The 22,108-nt window shown below is 48.1% G+C and overlaps 1 protein-coding gene across 1 annotated transcript in view; it reads left to right on the top strand.

Moving 5' to 3' along the window:
* Yy1 (YY1 transcription factor) overlaps nucleotides 1-22,108 on the top strand; it is a 36,301-nt gene that overhangs the window by 7,959 nt on the left and 6,234 nt on the right. The window contains exons 2-4 of the mRNA XM_013517151.1: nucleotides 3,346-3,397; nucleotides 14,549-14,711; nucleotides 21,281-21,341. Of these exons, the coding sequence (XP_013372605.1) occupies nucleotides 3,346-3,397; nucleotides 14,549-14,711; nucleotides 21,281-21,341 (276 nt within the window). The remainder of the gene's footprint in view (nucleotides 1-3,345; nucleotides 3,398-14,548; nucleotides 14,712-21,280; nucleotides 21,342-22,108) is intronic.

A 22,108-nucleotide genomic window follows, 5' to 3' on the forward strand; every position in this document is an offset into this window, starting at 1 on the left:
GCCCCGCGCCGCGGTGGCCGGCCTTGCCGCCGCGGCCGGAGCCCGTCCTCGTCACTGAAAGCCGTTTGCTAAGTCCTTAGAACGAGATGGAGCCCCCGAGTAGCCTGTGAGCTTTGAGCGTCCGCGGATTGCCGGGCGGGGCGTGGTGTCCACGCCTGCCGTCCCAGCTGCTGGGAGGCCGAGGCAGGTGAATTGCGTGTTCCGGGCCAACCCGGACACGGCATTTGCTCAGGGTGCCCTTTGAATTGAGGCACTCAGGCAAAAGTGTGTTAACCATTGGGCGCTAAACTTAGCTCACGATATGGTCGCCTTGGTTTTCCCGTATATTTTATGTGCTCTGCATGTAATGTTACCGAAGTGCTGACCGAGTTTTCCAGACCCAGAAACCTGCTAGTGTGTAGTTTTACTTGATGAAGTGCTGGGTGTCAAGTCAGCCGGGTAGAGGAGAAAGTCTGAGGGAGCCTAACTCTTGTGGGTTAATGTACAATTAAGTCAGCGTTTACTTTTGTTTCCTCTGGTAGGTGCTGCTTATTAGGATATACAGTCTAGAGTTTTTTTTTTTATTTATATTTCAGACTGGGTCTCTTTATATATGTAGTTAAGGCTGGCCTTGAACTCTCTTTGTCCCCTATATTGGTTTAGAATTTAGAGTGATTCTCCTGCCTCAGCCTCCCTAGTGCTGGGATTACACCGGGCAGTTCGGGGTTATTTTAATGTAATTTTTTGGAAGTGTTTAGTTGTTAGAGTGCTCAGTAGGTGTGGTCCTAAATACTCGGTGGCAGTAACATAGGGTGGCCTGTTTCCTAAGATGTGTTTTGTGGTCAATTAACCCCTTCCTTGTTCTTGTGGATTAGAATTATTACCAAAGACAAGTATTTCGTGTTAGGTTGTGAAGTTTCCTATCGTCAAAGCTGAAATAAGATGACACGTGATAAGTGAAAGCACCGATGCCGACCGTTAGGCTAGATGTTGTTACTGTGTGTGTGTTGAGGTGTGGGCACTGCCTTAACTGCTTTTCCGTCCCCCATCTCATTTGGTTTTAGGCAAGAGAATTTTCAGCTACATTGTTGTTCACTAAATCCCTTAGATACGGGGATGAGCTGTCAAACCACAGGTTTTTTGGTTTGCTTTGCTTTTTGAGACAGTCTTCCATGTAGTTCAGGCTGGCCTCCAACTCACAGTGGTCCTCCTGCGTCAGCCTCCTCAGTGCTGAGATTACAGGCGTGTGCCACAGTTTTGCGTAAGCCCCAAGTTTAGTTACCTGAAGTTCTTGTTAAAAAATTGTACATTGTCAAGAGTGGAGGATTGCCCTGAGTTTGAGGCCATCTCGGGTTACATAGTTTAAGACCAGCCTGAACTGCATAGGAAAACCCTGTCTCAAAAAAAAAATTAAAAATGTTTAAAAATTGTACCTACAGAGTAATTTTTTTCTTTTCTTTTTTCTTTCTATTTTTTTCTGTGTGTGTGTTTTTTGAGACAGGGTCTTGCTATGTAGCCCAGGCCTTGACTCAGAGCAGTTTTCCTGCCTCTGCCTCCACCTCCCAAGTGCTAGGATTGCAGCTGTGGGCCAGCATACCCCCCTCATATGGGGTATTTTCAAGGTTCTAGTTAGGTCGTGGCGTCTCTTGGTTTAAGAGATCACTGATAGTTTAGTGGAGTCAGCATGTTGGCAGAAGCCAAATACTTGGATTTTTGTGCTTTGCTTGTGTGCATTCTTGAACTTAGCGGGGTGACAGTTCTCCATGGTGAGCATCTTTTGGATGAGACAGAAACAAGGGAGCCTGGTAGTTCCGTGTAGAAGAGTTTAGACCCAAAAGGACGCTGAGAAGTCTGCGTACTTTCTTAAAAAAAAAAAATCTGGTGATTGGGCAGCAGCAGCTCCTATCTAATCGCAGAAGTTTTCATCTCCCAGGAAAGAAACTCCATACCTGTCAGCAGTCGCCTCGCAGCCCTTCATCCAGCCCCTGGCACCCAGCTTTCTGTCTCTGTGGCTTGAACTGGTTCAGTGCAAACACCGAGGTGGAACCAGAGGACACCGAGTGACAGCCCTGGCCCTTTCTGTCTCTTCATTTTGAGGCAGGGTCTTGCTAAGTTTCCCAGACTGGTCTTGAACTTGTGTGCCTCCTGCCTCAGCCTCCAGAGTAGCTGGGATTGTTGGCATCTGTCACTAAGCCTGTCTGTTCCAGACATCTTATGTGGCCCTTTGTGTCTGGGTTTTCGTATTTTCAAAGTTCCTTCAGGTTGTAGCATGTACCTCATTTTTATGACTGAATAATATTTCATCATGTAGATAATTTGGAAGGAACTCTACTTGCTTTAGCAGATAAGAAAATTAAGGCCTCCTCAACCTAAACATGTTTCAGTGTTTAATCACAGTTAAACTATGTTTAAAAAAAGAACTATTTTCTTTAATATTCCTAGTGAGTTACGTTTTCTGTAGTAACCCCCTGCTTACTTGGGTTTTTCCCCTTATATGTGATTAATAAACACTTAATGTTCAGGGCACAGTGTCAAGTATATCCCCAGGTATTCCTTACTGTTAGGTGGGAGCGACTGTCCTGTGCAGCTAATTATAAACCAGACTACTTAACCCAACCTTTGGGTTGAATAGGGGAGCTAATATCAAAAGCTGAGCATTTAAAGAAAAAAACACTGATTTTAAATCAGTAAATTGGAAGAAAATCAAGATGTATTTAAAATTCTCTGTTTTGTACATGCAGAAAATTCCGGTTTGCCAAAGAAAACCAAGTCGTGACCATTTGCCATTTCTCAGGGGTATTTTATCTCTTCCTTTGCTGCTTATCTCTAAGTATAGATAACCCTAATGGTAAATTTCCATGGAGTGATGCCAGAAAAGCCCTCCCAAGGCATCACGTCCACCCTTGACCTGCAGAGCAGCCTCAGCTTGCTGCGCTCCTGTGCCCTTAGACCTCAGGGTTGTTGACCTTTCCTCCCCGCTTCCCTGGCAACAGCCACCTTGTCCTGAGGGGAAAATCTGAATAAGAAAAAGGTCAGGGCTTTTCTCCTGCTTAGACTAGCATGTTAGGCTTTAGGAAGAGAGTGAATTAAAAAATAAAAAAACACTGATGCCAAACTCCTGGTCATTTGCGAAAGGGATTTCTAATTGATTTTGAAGTCTGTTCTGCAGGTTTGGTCTTTTCTAAGTCCAGAAAGTTAGAGCTCATAACAGGTTATTTGTAAATACAGTGTACAGTGAACATTAGTTTTTTCCTCTTTTTTTCAATAGTGAGGCTGGAACCTAAGGCTGTTGCACTAAGCTGCATCCTTGGGCCTTTTTTTAAGATTTTAAGACAGGGTTTCACTAAGTTGCCCAGGCTGGACTAGAATCTAGCATCCTTCCTACGTCAGCCTCCCAGAGGCTGTACTGGGATTGCAGGTGGGTGTAGCTTCAGTGAACTTTTTTGCGGGGAGGTGGGAGGTTGAAACAAGGTCTTGCCATGTCATTCAGGCTGGCTTTGAACTCCCTATGTAGCCCAGGTTGGCCTTGAACTTGCAGTGATTCTCCTGCCTCAGCCTCCTTCCCAAGTGCTGGATTACAAGTGTATACCACCATGCCTGGCCATTAAACCTTGTATATTGTAAATGTCTGGTGTCCAGAACATGACTTGGATGTTAAAAATAACAATTGTTACTGTTAGCAGAACCTTAGGAAGAGATAGGGAGATCTTGGATGTTAGTTGACTGCTCTGTTGATTTACGGGTTTATGCCACCTTCTGTGCAGTGGTCTTCAGTGACAGTGCACAAGGAGAGCCGCACATCAGGTTCGTCAGAGCCCTCGGGTTCAGCTTTTTGATGTACACCCTGCCCCCGAGCTGAGGTTAGGGAAGCCAAGGCCCTGCGTAAGCCAGGCAAGTGCCCTTCCACGCAGCTCACTGCCAGCCCCCACCCTCAGAGCCCGGTGGTTGCAGGGAGTCGTGGTTACTACAGCATTGTATTTCTTCCCCACAGGACACTGTGACCTTGATCTGTCCTATCTTCTGACCTTAGAATTTTTGTAAAATCACGGAAGAAGGGGTCCCGGAAGTTATTTGCAGTCATTTCTTGCACGTTGGAGTTAAACGTGGGCTTTGTCACTCAGCCACACACCCAGCTCCCCTTTCCAGTCTTTATAACACAGACCTTGTAATTCACAAGCGACGGTGTGGTGCAAGGAAGCTGCGAGTCCCTTCTTTCCTCCCTCACCTTCCTGCCTGCTCTCAGGACCGCGCCCAGGGCCGGGTGTACCAGTGCCCTCCACTGGGCCACATCCCAGCCCTCCGGCGACAGCCTTACCACCAGCCGTGCAGGATGGCGTCAGACACCGTTAGACATGGGGACTGCACGCGGTCAGACCTGACACTGGTGGCTGCTTCTCGTGTGGGGTAGCTCCCTCAAAGACGGGGCGCAGGGGCGGGCTGCGCTGCTGTGAAGGGAGGGGAGCCTGCTGTGCTGGCCCTTCTGCTGGAGACCACGGAACTCAGCAGCGCTCTGGATGAGTGATTGAGCAAACGCATGGGTGTTGTGCTGTGAGAGAGAATCATGACTACAGCAGATACGTTCTGACAGGCCAGACGCACACGCTCGAGTCACCTCCTTTCTTAGGAGAAACCCAAAGTGGAAGTAAAAAGCAAAAGAAAAGGTAGTAGGAAGTGAGGAGAGCTTGAAGGAGAGGAGGGGTGGAGAGCTGGGGTGGGGTGTGTTGTGAGCACGCGCCAGCTCCGCACAAGGAGTGTAAGCATGGTGTGCTGCCCCCGTGGACTAAAAATCTAAAATGCGCTCTTCTGGTTTATTCCAGTGTAAGTAGAAAAGGGGTATTGTGCATGGGGGGTGCAGACCGTACAAGTTGACCTAGATGGAAATTGCCAGCACACCACTCACTGTGCTGTGCTGCTGTAGAACTTAGGAGACTTCAGTTCTTCAGAACCTTAGGGTTTCGTGCTTTGTAAATGATGGCATCCTTTCTGTAAAGTCATGTCTGATTTTTTTCTTGTTTTGTATAGTTTTGTTTTGGCTTTTGAGTCAGGGTCTCGCTTTGTAGTTCAGGCTGGCCTTACACTCTTGGTGATCTCCCTGTGTCAGCCTGCCGAGTACTGGGATTCCAGGTGTGCACCACCATGCCCGGGAGGTCAGGTCTGGTTTTTGCCTTTTCCCGGAGAGTCCCACGTCCTGAGCACGCTCCCATTTCACTAGAAGCTTTAAGTGGTGGCAGTGGTGGGTAGATAATGTTGATTTTGCCAGAAGTAAGTTAGGATTGCTACAGCACAGTTGGCATCTCAGCGTGAAAGGTGTGGAGAGACCATGTCTAGCTCACGTACGTGCACGTCCAGCCAGCCATATGTACATACACACATACATAGGTAAATTGATAAAAAATGGAAAACCCAAACAAAAAGGAAGCTGCCTGGCCATGGAGATGGAAAAAGAAACCATATTATATTTATCTGGTACCAACATGTGGAAAACCATCGAAGGAAAAAGCCAGGCTCTTTGTGGGACTAAATGAGAAAGCGAAGAGCTTCGGGCTGGGATGTGTGTGCTCCGCGGTGGAGCACTCGTGTGGATCCTGCTGTGGCAAAGACAGAACAGGAAAGCTGCTGTGTATGTGGAGAGGACCCCTGAGTGGCAGTAATGCACAGCATTAGTGTCAAAAAAAGATTTTTTTTTAGCCAGTGTGGTGTCAGATTTCAGTGTTGTCTTTAGAGGCCTGATGAAAAGCTTGAAATGCAACCTACCTGAAGATTCAGAATTTTCTAAGTCCCTTACATACTTGCTGTAGTTTTCTTTCTTAAAGCTTGACATTGTTTAGAACATTAAAGCCTGGTGGAGAATGCTGTAGTACTTGATCTCATCTAATTGCTAAAGTCTTAGTTTCAGAGGTATAAAATGTAGGATGAAAAATCTGTTAGATTCAGTGCACTACAGTAACAAGTTCAGCATGGCTGTTACGCATGAGTTAGGTTTGGCTTAGAAATCATACTTGGGGTTCTGATTGTTGTTAGTGGTGCCAGGGATGAGACCCGGGGCCTCAGACGTGCTGGACAAGCAGTCTCTCGTGCTCGGCCACATCCCCAGCCCCACTGAAGGTCTCTGGTTTGTGTGAGTCATGTGTGGGAAGCTGAATAATCCAGTAGCTCAGGAGACCCTGATTCTAGTTCTGGTGAGGAGCGGGGCCCCTGAGTGCAGTGTCCTGGGGGCCACAGGGGGCACTGAGGAGACTGGCCTCCAGAGCGGGAGGAGGCCGCAGCCGTGGGTGGCGGTTTGGTTTCATGGGTAGCTGCAGAGGATGGAGCCCAAGGGCTTTGCACTGAGCTACATCTCCCAAACCCCCTATTTTACTGGTACCTTTTAGATATACATAATCACATTCCTCATAGGGAATTTGTACCTGTGCCTGATATGTCTTGCTTTTTCTTTATTCCTCATTCTCCTCCCTTCATCCGCTCTACTTATTTTGAGATAGTGTCTTGCTAAGTCTGTAAATTGCTTAGGCTAGGCTTAAATTTATCATCCTTCCTGCCTCAGCCTCCTAGCATGCTGGGATTACAAGTGTGTGCCACTCTACCTGCCTGGTTGTGTTGTTCAGAGCCCCCAGATTGGTTATAGTGTGGTGGCCACAGGAATCTGTAGCCTGCCCCATGTGCTTCAACCTGCAGGTGCTTAGCTCCTCTCACCTGCACATGGAAGGAGGGTTCTGGCAGACGGAGGAAGGGGGATGTTGAATTTTTCTTCAGTGCTTCTTGTTGAACGTTGACCAACGCTGAAGAGACCTGCTGAGTTGGAGGATGGAAGGCACAGGAGCAGCATTCTCTGCTTCTCTGGATCTCTGAGCTCTCCAGCTTTTCCATGGGCCAGAGTGCTTAGTTACGGCTTCTCGACTGTAGACGGTTCTCAGACTCCTGCTTCGCCTCTCATTGCGCTGGGAGCGATGATTGCATTGGCAGCACAGAAGGGAACAGAACGGCTGGGAGACAGGGCCAGGCCAGAGACTATTTACACACTGATTTTACCTTTTGGATAGCACCATCTGGAGGAACGGAATGTTTATGAGTTAGCTGTCTTCCCCATTCGTAGGCGGTGCTGTTAGATTTTATAGCTTCACACCTCCCAGTCTCGGGCTTTGCTCTAGTTCCAGGTCATTTGCGCCAGTTCAGCGCTGAGTGACCATTTGGGCTTGCAGTTCCCAAGACGATGCCTGCGCTGCACTCCGTAGTGCTGCAGATTTTTTTTCCGCGCTCTTCCGCGTAGGAATTCTGCGGTGCCGGGCTGGCGCGCAGTGGTAGAGAGCTTGTCTGGCAAGCACAGGGCCCTGAGTGTGATCTGCAGTGCTCCGTATACAAACGCCAAGTGGGAACTCTGAGAGTGGCCTTAATTTGCATTGCTCAGTGTGTTTTAGTAACTTGATTTACTCACTCACTCATCACGCTGGCTACAGAAATCCGTTGCAGTGGAACTTTGGGAGGGGAGGTTTTTGTTGCTTGAGACAGGGTCTCGCTGCTCACTCAGGTGTTGAACTCACAGTGCAGCCATTCCGGCAACCTTCCTGCCACACTGGGCTTACGGGCATGTGCCGCCACACACAGCTTTCGTTTTTTGTTTTTTGTTTTGTCTTTTTGACAGGGTCTCACTATGCAGCTCAGGAGGACATTGAACTGTGTAGCTGGTGCTGAGCTTACCGGTGTGCGCCGCTGTGCCTGGCTGTGCTCCTGCAGTAGATACTCATGTGGTTTTCTTTGGTAATGGACATAGTCTGTGTGTTTCTACCCACACTTGGCATTCAGTGCCTTCTGGAGGGCTGTCCACTCAGTTGCCCGGGTGTCCAGAACCGGAGGTCTCCAGATGTTCTGTGCACCCTCCACAAGCGACGCCATCCTCCAAGAAACACCTGCCAGAAATGCTCCTCCTCACCACCTGATGCATTACCTCACCATGTTGATTCCATTTCCAAGATAAATCTAACTTGTTTTAAAGACCTGCTGATAGTGAGTCCTGTTAAGTAAGTTCACTGTCAGAAGTTGTTCCCAATAGATAAATTACCACCACATCTTAATCGTCTTCTCTAAGTAAAATCCCATCCTGTACAGCAAGTGTCATCAGAGTTTCTGTAAAGGGCCAGATAGCATTTGCGGGTTGTTCTTCACACAGTCAACTCTGTGTGTCCTCATAGAGGAAAGGAGCCATAGATCATCCATAAATGAGCAGGGTTTTGTTCCTATAAAACTTTATTTACGCAAGTAGATGGTGTATTTGCATATCAAGGCTCCATAGTAGCAGCAATGACACTACCTACAAAGTGAAAATAACCCAAGTTTAGCATGGCATGTCCATGCCTATAATCCCTAACTGCCTGGATGGCTGTCATCACAGGTTTGAGGCCAACCTGGGGGATTAAGCAAGGCTCTGTCTCAAAATAAAAAATCCGATCATTGGGAGTGGGGGGGGGGCTCTGGGTTCAAACCTCAGTACTGGGGGGAGAAAAAGAGAAAGAACCTAAGTGTCTATTGGTAGATAAATAGGTAAATAAAACATGTTATGTACAGAGAGTATATTTGGTTTGGTTTTGTTGTTTTGAGACAGGGTCTTGGTATGTAATCCATGCTGGTTTTGAATTTGTAATCCTGCCTCAGCCTCCTGAGTGCTGGGAATACAGGCATGTGTCACTGGGTTTAGTTAGAAAGTTTTAAATTTTTTTCATGTAATTCACAAATAAAATCAATCTATAACATGTTTTGACATATATGTACATTATAAGGGGCTGGGGAGATATAGCTCAGCTGCGCATGCACCTACCTGGCAAGCGAAAGGTCTTGAGGTCGATTCTGGGTACCAAAAAAAAAAAAAAAGACATATATTGTGGATTGATGGCTACAATTAGGCTAATTAACATATCCATCATAACCTTATTAGAATCCTTAAATTGCTCTACTTACAGGCATTTAATAATAGCACAACTCAAAAAGTACTCTTTAGTTTTTTGAGATAGACCTCTATAGTCCAGGCCAGTCTTTTTTTTTTTTTTTTTTTTTTCTGGAAATTGAACTCAGGACCTTGCACTTGCCAGGTAGGCACTTGTGCCACTGAGCTATATCCCCAGCTTCCTTGCTAGTCTTGAACTCACTACGTAGTCCAGTGTGCCCCTAAACCGAGTGATCCTCCTACCTCAGCCTCCTGGCATTACAGGCTTGCCCCACCATGCCCAGCAGTTTAGAAAACACTCTTTAAAATGTGCTCTGCATCTCGCCCCCAGACAGATAAAAGTTACATTTCACGTAGGAAGGAATTTCACCTAGGAAGGAAAATATGTAGCACTTTCTAGGTCTAGCTTATTTTGCTTCACTTTTGTTCTTTCTGGTTGAGGAGTATTCTGTTGTGTATGTGTACCATGTTTCTGTGTACATCTGTTGTACACCTCGGCTGGTCCCGTAAATACAGGTGCCTAGGTAACCCGTGGTATACTAAATTCCCTCAGGTGTATCCTCTGTACTGGTTCCCATGAGTGTGCTAGTTTACGTTTCCACCAACAACGGAGAAGGGTCTATGCCTCTGCCCTCGGCAGCATATATTGCTTTTTTATTCTCACAGGCTGAGATGGAATCTCGGTACAGTTTTGCTTTGAGAGTAGCAGGCAGCCAGGCTGAGGCGGGAAGATCATGGAGTTCAAAGCCAGCCTGAGCTACATAGTGACGCCGTCTCAACAAATAAAAACAAAACAACAAAAACGAGCGTTAAAGATTTTCACCCATTCCGTGGGCTGTCTTCACTGTTGGTGGTTTCCCTTGGCTGTGCAAGAGCTTTCTAGTTTGAGGTAGTCAGTCCCTCTTACTGGTGCTTGCTGTTACTTCCTGTGCTGTTCCAGTCCTGCTCAGGAAGCCATTGCCTGTGCCTGTGGCTTCAGGTGTGTCTCCCATGTTTTCTGTCACTTTCAGAGTCTTGGATCTTAGTCTTCACGTTTTTGATCCATTGTCAGTTGACTCTTATTGCAGGGTGAGAGGGATCTAGTGTCAGTCTTCTACATACAGATGTTAAAGAGGCTGTCTTCTCTCTGTGCTTTCGGCCCCTTGTCTGGAATCAGATGGTTGTGGTTGTATGGGTTTGTTTCTGTGTCCTCTCTTTCACTGGTCTGTGCATCTTTTTTGTGTGCCATTACCATTCTGGTTTTGTTCCTGTGGCTTTGCGGTGTAATTTGAAATCCGGTGTTACAATGCCTCCGGTCTCCTTTTTCTTCAGGATTGCTTTGGTTCTTCTGGATCTTTTGTGTTTCCATAAGAATTTTGTTTTTTTGTTTTGTTTTGTTTTGTTTTTGTTTTTGTTTTCACTTTTATTTTTTTTTATTTTTTTATTTTTTTCCATAAGAATTTTGTTTGTTTGTTTCATTCTGGGAATCGAACTCAAGATCTTCTGCTTCCTAGGCTTCCAGTATGAATTTCAGTAGTTCCCCCCCCCCCGCGCCCCCCGCCCAGTTCTGTGAAGGATGTCATTAGGTTTGCACCAAACTTCGAGGTTGTGTTTGGTAATGTGTCCATTTTAACAGTATTAATTCTGCTGATCTGTGATTATGGGAAGTCTTTTCCGTGTAGTGTCTTATGTCTTCATTGTTCTGTAATTTTCATTGTAGAGCTCTTTCACCTCTTTGGTTGATTTTCGTTCTTTTTTCTTTCCTGTAGACACCAAAGTATTAGTCATGAAAATGAATGAAATTTTATAATTGTCACAATTGAAGGAAAACAGTGTGCTTGGCAAAGTAGAGGAGACACGGAAGGTGAGAGCTGTGTCTGTGTGAGGAGGTGCCTAGGATAGGCAGATTCCTGCAAGTGAGAGACAGCAGGGTTACAGGGACTGGGAAGAGGGGGAGTTCCTGCTGAGTGAAGACAGGCTTTCGTTGGGGACGATGGAAGCGCTTTGTGCAGAGGTAGTGGCGATAACCTCACAGCACTAAACGTGTGTAATGCCACTGAATTGTATTCTCTAAACTGGGTAAAATTATGTTTCTATATTGTACCGCGCTTAAAAAAAAGAAACCACCGAAAATGGGGAGAAGGCAGTAGGCCAGATTTGGCTCTGCTCACCAACCCTTGATAAAGGTCAGAAAATCTTGTCAGCCCGTACTTTAGGTTTACTTTGTTAATTTTGTGCTGTTAATGTTTGTTTGCAGTGCTGGGACTCAATCCCAGGGCCTTCACTCATGCTAGGCAGTGGCTTCTCGGCCTTGGCTAAGATCAAGGGCACTCATGCTAGGTGAGCCTTCTGCCTCTGAGCTGCATCTCTAGCCCCTGCGTTCTAGGTCCTCGGGGTTGTTGGTGTTCTTGAATGTTGTAACCAGAACTGAGCTCCAAGAAGTGTTTGCTCGCTTGGCTCCCTCCCTGGGACCTGAGCTCCTCGAGGTCAGAGACTGTCCTGTCTCTGCTGTTGTTTCCTGTGCTCCCGGGCGTCCAGGAGGCCTTTGTTCGATGCGTGTTTAGCTGACACAGGACTAATCTTGCCTAGGATCCACATGCTCTGCTGTGTGAGATCCTCGAGCCAGAGAGCGGGTCCTCAGCGGGAAGGAGCCCGTGCTGGCTCTGTGACCTTGAGCTCTGAGCCTCCTGATGGAGAGAAGTCACTGGTCAAGCCACCTAGTCTGGTATTTTTTGTAGTGGAAGCTAGAACATGAAAACACCTTTATCGGTAGCTTGTTTTGGATAGTTGACACTCTACCTTGTGGTCATTCTTGTATCCAAAATGTAAATTGACTGAGAGTGGTGGCATATTCCTGTACAGAATCCTAGCACTCCTGGAGGCTGAAGCGGGAGGACTGGAAGTTTGAATCCAGTCTAGGCTGCAGAGCGACGTAGCAAAATGCTGTCTCAAAATTGGGGCTGGGCTGATCCTAGCACCTGAAGGCTGAGGCAGGAGGATCACTTCGAGTTTGAGGCCAGCCTGGGCTACATAGTCAAACCCTGTCTCAAAAAAAAGGAGAGAGGGCTGGGGATGTAGCTTAGTGCAAGGGCCCTGCGTTCAATCCCCAGTACCACCAATTAAAAACATTCTAGATGTTGTCAGTGAAGAAAAGTAGCCTGCCTGCCGGGCAGCGTGGGCCAGTGCCCCTGGGAGGTGGCGGCAGCTGTGCCGGGGTTTGAAAGGCTGGAAGGTGGGCAGGGCATTGGGCAGGGTGGCTGTGGCAGAGTGAATTGGAGCACCGGTGACATTGGAGCCCCACCGTTGTGGCTGTGACTCCGGGGCACTCTCCTGTTGCTCGGTCAGTGCATCCAGCTGGCGTAGGCCACTTCTCCCACCCTTAGATGGAGCCAGCCTTGTCTGTGATGCCCCGGTGTTCTCAACAGGAAGCAGTTCCGAGCAGGAGGCAGCTGCGCGGATAAGAGGCACGCAGGTCTCTGGGTTAGACCTCCTGAGCTCGCACCCGTCCCTGCTAGCTGGGCAGTTAACCTCCAGCAGGCTGCTTTTAACCTTGCCGTGCCTCAGTTTCCTCTGTAAAATGAAGTTGAACATTTCACCTGCTTCATAGGGTGATAGGTACAGTAATTAAAATAAAACCCAAAAACCTTCAGTAAAATGTCACCTGCTGTGATTTCGTGTAATGACTTCCTTTTTTCTAAAATAAAGAATGGTGGAAGTAGAGAGTCCTTTAGGGTTTAAAATTATAAGGCTGGGCATGGTGGCATGAGCCTATGATCCTAGCACTTGAGGCTGAGGCAGGAGGATCATTACAAATTCAAGACTAGTCTGGGCTACAAAGTAAGCTCAAGGCCAGCCTTAACTGCATAGTGAGACCCTGTCGCAAAAAGACAGACAGACATAAAATTGTATTCTACGCTTTTTGCTGCTGAGTGTCATGGGCCTTGATATGATCACTTAACATAAAATACACCTAGCTTCCCAGTGGCAGAGAACTGTATGTAGGAGTTGATAGGGCTGTCGATCGGAGGGCTTTCTTTGTGGGGGGTTTTTTGTTTGTTTTTTTTTTTGGTTTAAAGTCTTGGCTTTTTTAAATACCAGTAGAAGGGTACTATGAGGTTAAGAATTGAGCAAGCCAGTTAACACTTCTGGAGGATCTTACATTCCTACTCTCTGCAAAACACATTTTGGGGGCCAGGGATATAGCTCAGCAGCACAGCACCTGTCTGCCAGGCGCAAGGCCCTGAGTTCAGTTCCTGAGAACAGTAACAAACCCCCCCAAAAAACACAGTTTTGATGCAGAGGCAGGAAATTTCAGCACTGGAAACTATGAAGCCCTGTTCTGTTTTTAGGCATCAAAGTAGCAGACTCTGGCCGCTGGACACTCACACTGTAGCTTAAGAGGTCGGGCTAACACCTTCAGAGCACAGTGACCTGGCCTCTGTCGGTGTGGTCAGCAGGAGATAATCGAGGTGCTCCCAGGGAAAGTTGGAATCCGAGGCGGCAGTGTCAGACTCGAGCTGGGCTCTGGAGAGGAGGCTGGATGTAGAGGGGAGACAGCGGCTGGGGAAGGTCATGCCCAGCAAGTGTGTCCCACCAGGCCCTGTGAGGAGGGCAGGCGAGTGGACAGTAGAGGGCGAGTGCGCGAGGGAGAAGGGAAAGCTGGGCTGGACGTGGTAAGACTGGGCCTCGGCACCAGACTGAAGGAGGTGCAGTGAGGTCACCAAGACGATCGGAGATCGTGGACGCAGCTCTTCGGCTGATTGGTTTGAGATGCTGGGGCATTCAACTAGAGATCCACATTCTTGGAGCGCGTCTACTGTGTGCACACTTGGAATGCGGCCCTGGGGAGCGTAGGGGTCAAAGGGGACCCGTCTGCCGGTCCTGGACCTTTCCACAGTCCAACAGGAAAGGCGGGGCAAGTCGCACAGCCCGGGTCACACTTGGACTCTACGAATTGCCCGAGGGAGCGGTAGTGAGGTTGGGTGGGCAGGCCGTCGTCGTACATGGAAGGAAGAGTGAGGAACAAGGTCAAGGTAGCTGGAGAGTGCAAGTTTGGCGTCATCAGATTGGTAGTTAAGAGGCAACGTGTGGTGTAAAAGAGCAGAACTCAGAAGTAGGAGGGGAAACACGCAAGCTGAAAGTAGGCAGTGAGAGCAGCGGGGCAGACCCAGAAGGCGTGGTGCGGGAGTGCCGGTGCCCACCGGATTCGACAGTGAGGGTTGTGGGACCCACAGGCACAAACAGAAGTTCAGAAGATTGAGAGCAGAGAAGTGGTGAGGCTACTGAGTGATAACTGGGCACAGTGGTGCACACCTGTGGTCCCAGCACTGGGGAGGCTGAGGATCCCCCAGGTTCAAAGGCAGTCTGGGCTACGTAGTAAGTTGGGGGCCACCCTGAACAAATGGCGAGGCCCTGTCAAAAAAGCCAAAAAGAAAACAAAAAGAAAAGAAAGAAGCTGAGTGGTAACTCTCAATGAGCTTCTTAAGAAGTGTGAATGAGGCCAGGCCCCGAGGACGGCGGAGGAGGATGGCGGGGAGGTCCAGACCGGCCTGGACTACACAGGGTGACCCTGTCTCAGAAAAACTTAGTGAGAGCAGTTTTTACACTTTCTAAAATGTGTTTACTCCACTAAGGTAATCTCGTGATGTGTTGCAGATGAAAAAAAAGACATTGACCACGAGACAGTGGTTGAAGAGCAGATCATTGGAGAGAACTCACCTCCTGACTACTCAGAGTATATGACAGGAAAGAAACTCCCTCCTGGAGGAATACCTGGCATTGACCTCTCAGACCCTAAACAACTGGCAGAATTTGCTAGGTAAGTCTGAGGGCTTCTCCTTTCCTTTCTCTGTAGAAAGTGCCTGAGTCTTGACAGCTGTTTTCCTGTGCCCAGGTCACAATGGTGGTTTGTGTTCTTTCTGTAGGGAAACTTGAAAACAAAAGTTTTATTTTTAGCGATAGCTGTGCTAGTTGAGTGACTGCATTTTAGACCCTTGCAGACAGTAAGATGAGGCAGGTACTCTTTCCATTCCATAACAGGCATTGCTTGGGAGTAAATAAACTTGCACAATTTGTTTTGAGGTGGGGATCTGTACCCTGTCTCCGGCCTCTCTTGGGCTGCTGTTTAACTGGGTATGTAGCCTGGCCTGGGCTGGGCTGCAGGCACCAGGGCCCACCCCAGAGTGGTGTCTCAGTTGAGCTGCTGTTTGGCTGATTAAAGCTGGCAAGACAGGGAGAGAGAGGGGATTATGGCCAGGGTCCCTCCAACTGCCTGTTCAAGAAGCTCTAAGCCCACTGGGTGTTTATTTCGCCTAGAAGAGGCTGGGTGCCTTCAGAAGCCTTTGCTATTTTTTTGTCCTGATTTACTTTCCAGTACTGTTTGGCATTTATTACAAGAACAGAAAAAAAATCATAAAGATATAATAAAATGTTAAATATAATCAAATAGCAGGAAGTCCAGTTCTTCTCCTTACCTGAGGCTGAACAGAGACTGGAAGAGCCCTGGAAATGAGTGTAAGGGTAGCAGGAAGAGAGTGGGGTCCTGTACCTGCACAGGGGGTGCACCTTGGTTCTTCCTCTGGAGAGTAGAGCAACTGGGGAGGAACTGTGCCCCGTGCAGCCTGACTCCAAGCAATGTTTTTGTAAAGGAGGGCCTCACCCTTTCTCCTCTTCTCCAGTGAAACTGAAGCTATGGGGAAGAGTTTTTTTTGTTTTTGTTTTTTTTTTTAAGACAAGGTCTCACTCTGTAGTTCATGCTGGCCTTGAACTGGCAGCAACACCCCTGCCTCAGCCTCCCAAGTACTGGGATTACAGGCGTGTGCCACCACACACAGCTACATTCATGTATTTCAGACTTATCATGGCTTAGTGACCGTAAGACTCTATACTTTGGTTAATGACATTACTTGTTTGTCCTAGTCTTTATTGTCATTCATATTTCAGAGAGGGTTACGTGAATCAAATATTAACTGCTCTTCCCCCAAAACACTCTGGATAAGTGTTGAATCTATAGGGTACGGAGTTAGCAGGGAGCTTGTAGTTTTAGGTACATTGAGCCAGGTATGGTGCAGGTATTTAATAATGTCGTGTTTCCTTAAAGTTAGCTCATATAAGCGCAGAGTTTAGTAAGGGTACTTGGACAGAAGAGTCAGGAAAGTGTGGAGGGAAAGGTAGCTTTGGATGGGCAGAGATGGGGAATGGGCTCTGCAGTGGGCCTGCACACTAGAACAGTCTACACAGCAGAAAAGCGTGTGTGTGCTCACTGCTTAGCCTTGCCTGGGAGCCAGGTGCTTCAGGGAAATGGAGTTTAGAGAGAGAGAGGAAAGCAGGTCGTAGGACTTCGTGCACGCTGGCCCACAGTACACAGCCCTCTTTCTAGTAGGCAGTAGGTAGTTGGGTCAGGCGTGGTGGCACATGCCTGGAATCCCAGCTACTTGACAGGCTGAGGCAGGAAGATCACAAGTAGGCCAGCCAGAGCAATTTAGTGAGACCCTGTCTTAAGAGTGAAGGAGCTGGTGGTGTAACCCAGTGCTGGAAGCATTTGCCTAGCATGCACGGGGAGGAGGAGATTGGGTGATAACGTCTCTCCTGAGAGGGACTCGCTTTGTGGCTGTGTTAGGCTGGATTGGTGTAGGTACAGCCACGACCTGAGGCAGGCCCGCTAGAATTGTGGCGGACAGTGGGGGAATGATTGTTTAGAGAGTGCAGGAGTCAGCGAACAGAAAGGCCAGGCACGTTTGGTGTTGGAGAGTGACATCATCACCATCATCATACTAATAATTAAAACATTATTTAGTGGCACTGGGGATTGAACACCAGGCCTTGCGTATCCTAGGCAAGTGCCGTGCGCCTGAGCTACAACCCCATACATACGTACATACGTAGGTACATAATTTTTTTTCTCTCTTGGAGATAGAACCTTACTGTACTGCCCGGGCTGGCTTCATCTGCTTTATCCTCCTGCCTCAGCCTCCCAGGTAGCTGGGATTACAGGTGTGCGCCCCTGCTCCCCATTGGGTACGCTTTGAAAGGAGAATGAGCGTTGTGAAGTTGGCTGTGAGGATTTCCTTAGGTGGCGGGGGAGTGTGGCTCGGTGGTAGGGCATTTACCTAGCTGAAGAAGAAAACCAGAGCATCGCCTCAGGAGCGTGCCTTTCTCTCAGTAGTGGCGGGCACAGTGCAGCAGAAGCTGCGGGTATGGGAAAGAGCCTTCTGACAAAGAGCAGAGGCAGCGAGAGAGCCCTGCTAAGGGGTGCAGCAGGGACGCGAGGGCCAGGCTAAGGAAGCAGGGGCCTGGCTTGGGCGGGTCTCTGGTGCTCGCGGCTGCTGCGGTGGACTTGGAGAGCCAGCACAGTGGGAGCATTTCATGACTGTAATGGGAGTAGAGGTAGCATTGCTTTCCTTTATAGTCAACCAGCTAAAGATTTCTTGGGGCTGGGAATGACGCTCAGTGGTAGAGCACTTGCGTGGCACCATAAGGCCTTGGTTTTGATCCCAGTACCACCAACATAAGAGGTTAAAAGATTGCATTTCGTACTGGGGATGTAGCTCAGTGGCACAAATACCTGCCTGGCAAGTGCAAGGTCTTGAGTTTGATTCCCGATGCAAAAAAATAAAAAAAGATTTTATTTCCTGTCTCACATAGGGTGACATCATCTGCGTGCTCTGTGTACAGATAAGGGTTAGGGTTTGGGCCCTGAGGTGGCGGGAAGCTAGGAGGACCCCTTCAGCCCATTGTGCTTGGCTCCTCTTGAAGATTGTGTTACCCTAGAAACATCTGCAGTGGGACCGTGGTGGCCGAGAGAAACAGTTGAGCCTGGGTGCCTGTTGACCTAGGTCTTCACATTCTGAGAATGCGTGTGGCCGCTGAGTGGGGTTTCCTGGAGGCTCCGGAAGAGGTGACTGGAACTCTGAACGCTCGAGAGGCCCCCGAGTCCAGACTGCTGGGCGCCAGACCGAATCTTGTGCACGGAGACCCACAGACCCCGATCTGCTGGCCTCTTGCCGGCCCCCTCTGCTCCCCTGCGGCCGTGTCCCAGTGCTGGCGCCTTCCTCACAGCGCAGTGCCGGCTGGCTGCTTCCCCGGCCTCGGTGGCTTGGGATGCGGAACTGACTGCGCTTGAAACCCAAGCGTGTTTCAGGAGTTCGCCCTGTTTGAAAACCTCTCTTCTAGGGAGGTGAGCGTACAGAGTGGTTAGCCACTAGGATTCATGTAAAGATGCAATGGGGTTGTGGAAATGAAAATAGTTGAGAAGTTGTGTCACTGGAAGACGACTGCCTACTGTAATGCGCACATCACTGAGCAGACTTGTCCATCTGTGTGCAGGCGCCCATTACCTTTGCACACGGAAGGGGTGTGGATGGTGTGCGCAGCGCGGCTGTGTTACAGGAGCGAGTCCTGACCAGCACAGGCCCGCGCTGTGGTGCTGGTCCGGGAGTTGCCTGAGCTGGTTGTGAGGGAGGAGGCCTGTTCTCCTTAGAGAAGCCTGCCTCCCCTCCGGGCCGGGCAGCACGGCCTTCGAGTCGGAGCTGCGGAGTCCAGCCTTCCCAGCGCTGCTGCTCCACGCGCTGTGTCCCAGGGAGGTGTGGGTGCAGTGTCGGGGCCGGGAGCTGCTGCCAGGGGCTGCCTTCCTGCTGTGCCATTCAGTCTGATAGCTGCAAGGGGGTTTTACTACAGAACCAACTCAGATGTATTTAACACACGGCCAGTGGACATCGTAGCTGTCGTTTCCCAAGCACTTACACGCCATCTTTTTATCCTCACAACTGAGTAGGGAGCATCACACCTGTTTACAGAACAAGAAACCGAGGCTGAGGAGTTGCGTGGCTTGCTCAAGGTTGTGCAGCTAGTAGGAGTCAGCTCCATGTCACACATCCCATCCCGTCTCGCTCACTTGTGATGCCTGTGCTGTCGTCCTTGTTGTTGCGGGTGCCTGAGGTCCGTGCTCGGCGGAGGGGAGCTGCCGAGCGCTCCTTCCGAGTAGTGGGGGTGGGGACGACGATCTGAGCAGTAGTGTACGGTTTTAGTCTCTACTGACAGAACGCTTGAGCGAAGTGTGCGCCCCACCCCCACTGTTTTCAAAAACGACCGCTTTGTAGGTGAAGGACCCAGGAGCTTTAAGAGCAGCTGCATTTAGGTCTTTGGTGAACTTGTGTCCAAGGATGTATTTTAAATTCTCATTCTAAAATGAATTAGACTTCTAAATACTGGTGTACATTTTTAAAAATATTTTTAGAAAAAGTACCAAGTAATGTATCCTCCAGAATTGGATAAGTGATACATGGGATTTCTCTCTTCTAAGTTTCTAAGAGTAAATGCAGGAGAGCATAGGAGGACCTTTCCTAAGTTTATTTAAGGTTTATTGCACTAATGCGTACGCAGTAAAATTTGCCCTTTCCTAGGTGTGTACCATTCTACAAACTGGGGGAAACACAATTGTATGGGTTAGGGTTAGGGTTAGGATGGAATTATCACAAAGGGTAAACATTCTTAACCGGGGAAATTGGAACTTAATGTTTAAAAATTATTAATACTTTTAAATAGAAACCTTCCACGAGTCATCCTTGTTTTGACACTGATCTTACCTCCAGGTGGCGCAGTGACACCAGACTCCAGTCCCCTGGGAGTTCAGAACTCGAGGGTCACCAGTGTGTAGGACAGCGAAGGCAGCCTCAGAGCCCCGTAGCCCCCAGCCCCTTAGGAAGCGCCTGCTAAGCGGGGGGTGGGGGTCTCGAGCGTGAGTGGGAGAGGGGACCACACTGGAAACAGTCCTGGGGGGTTTAGAGTAGAAATGTGTGCAGTTGGCGTCCTGTTCCCATTACTCAGGCTTGAACCCAGAGCTTCGCAGTGAGCTCCATCTGCAGCCCTTTTCATTTCACATTTGGACACAGTAAGTGCCCAGGTTGGACTTGAACTTGCAATCCTTCTGCCTCAGCTTCCCAGAGTGCTGGGATTGCAGACATGTGCCATGCCTGGTTTATATACAGTGGACATGCTCAAGGTTTTGTAGTATAGTAAGAGTCCAGAGTGAAAAAGAATAATACTGTCAGGGGCCTTTGTTAACTAAAAGGTGACAAATTTATTAATTAATGAAAGAGGGGTAGTAAATTAGCCCTTAGGTTAAGAGACCACTGGCTTAGTTGTTCATTAACTATGAACCCTTACAGATGGGTTGGCGGAAGTAGGAACAAAAAGACCATTACAGAAATTTAAATTTTTGTTTCATTTTATTTTTGTTTTTTGTCTTTTTGAGACAGGGTCTCACTGTGCAGTTCAGGCTGGCCTCAATCCGAGTGCTGGGATTACAGGCATGCACCACCATGCCCAGCTCAAATGTTCTCCTTTTAGCTCTCTTAGGAACTTTTAATTTCTTACCCCTCTGCTGAGAACACATACTGAAGGGAGTATTTGGAAAGAAAGTTGATGGAGGACCGAGGTTGGCTCTGCACCTGGTAGGGGAAGCGGGTGGCAGATTACCCAGCTGCCTGGACCCTAGCTTCGCACAGGGCTTCCCCAGGCCAGGCGCCTGTCACCTCGGTGTGCGTCAGAGCACCAGCCAAAGGCGGGACCACGTATATAATTGTAACCTCCCTGCCCCACCAGCAGAAACAGGGAGAAATGAAACATCGAGTCTTGTGGTTTGCCACCTGTTTGCTAGCCCTCGGCAGTAACCATGCTGACGGTACGCTTGGTTTCCTTTGAGAGCTTTTTTTTTTTTAATAGGGTCTTGATAAATTGCCTGGGCCGGCCTGAGGCTTTGATCCTCCTTCCTCAGCTCCCTGAGTAGCTGGGATCACAGGCCTGCCTGGCATTTTTGAGAGCTATGTGATACTTCTGTGTACATACGTGAAGAATTGTTTAAAAAGGACAATCTATACTAAGCACTTTTGAAAAGTGATGTATCTTAAAGATCTTTCATATGGGTATGAAGTGGACCCACAGCGGGCGTGTGCGTGTGTGTGAGCAGTTGTGTAGAGGTGTGTGTTTCTGATACACTCCATGACCATTGCTCCCTTTTGTAATGTACCTTTGTCATTGCAACAGCTGCCTCGTACCTTGCCCTGCCTCCCACTAGGAGCCTGGGCAGTGGTTGTGTGGACAGTTGATCTTTGCATTTTTAAAGAGGGATTAGAGGAAAGAACAGGTATTTGAATCCCACAGACCATTGTGCCAGTCCGAGCTGCACCAGCTTACGGACTCTGAGCCACGGCGTCCTCGTCTGCGAAGCCGGAAGAGCCCTTGCGGTCCTCAGCCCTCTCCTTCCGGAGCGGAGCGCCGGGCTTGATCCCGATCGCAGAAGGAGAGCGCTGTAGGGGCTGCATGACTTATGCCAGCTGAGTGTACCCACTCCTACAAACCTCTCTCTCTCCTCTCTTTTGTTTTGATAAGAATGAAGCCAAGAAAAATTAAAGAAGATGATGCTCCAAGAACAATAGCTTGCCCTCATAAAGTAAGTAATGCTAGGGGAGTGCTCATTAAGCTGTTAATGAAGTTATAGAGAGTTGTGAGAAATTTGCTCTTTTATTTCCACAGTTGAGATACAGCAAGGAAGCATAATCTTTGGTTTCTAATTCAAGAGACTTAAGTTTTGTTGTTTAGTAAAAGACACTATAAAATATTCTATAAAATGGGATTACTGTAGGGAGCCAGTGTTTCTATATTTTAATTAATCTATGTTAGGACTGACTTTCTTAGTGTTTTAAGACATTGGGTGTGGTTCACCTGTGGACCTTTATAAGAATGTACACTTTATAAAATTGGGAGTTTTGGCTAAAACAAGCCAAAGACTTCACAGTTTTCTTACCCTGTTAATTACGTGTTACAAGAAGGGCACTTAATTGTTTTCAAATGTAGTTGGTTTTCGAAAGGAAACGCTAAAAGTACTTTAAGGTATTGGTTGGGGTCTGTTTTGAAACTCAATTGGATCTAAAACAGAAAAAGTCTCAAAAAGGTGCAGAGAAACAGGCAAAGAAATTCAGAATGAAATACAGAATTTCTAAAAACAGCTCTTGGTAAATTTACTTTGGTGGAATTGCCCTATAAAGCTGGGCATTCTCAGGTTTGGGGCTTCCTTTTGAATGCTTTTCCGTGGAGGTTTTGAAGTGTAAAATGATCTCCATGGGGGCCAGAAGTAAGCATTTGAAAACAGTTATGCCTCCAGTGCCTGTCATCTCTTGAGCTTCTGTATATCCCTTCTCCGATTAAATTTTTAAAACT

The sequence above is a fragment of the Chinchilla lanigera genome, unplaced genomic scaffold (assembly GCF_000276665.1).
Source record: "Chinchilla lanigera isolate Chin_1 unplaced genomic scaffold, ChiLan1.0 scaffold00037, whole genome shotgun sequence".
Classification (NCBI taxonomy): Eukaryota; Metazoa; Chordata; class Mammalia; order Rodentia; family Chinchillidae; genus Chinchilla; species Chinchilla lanigera.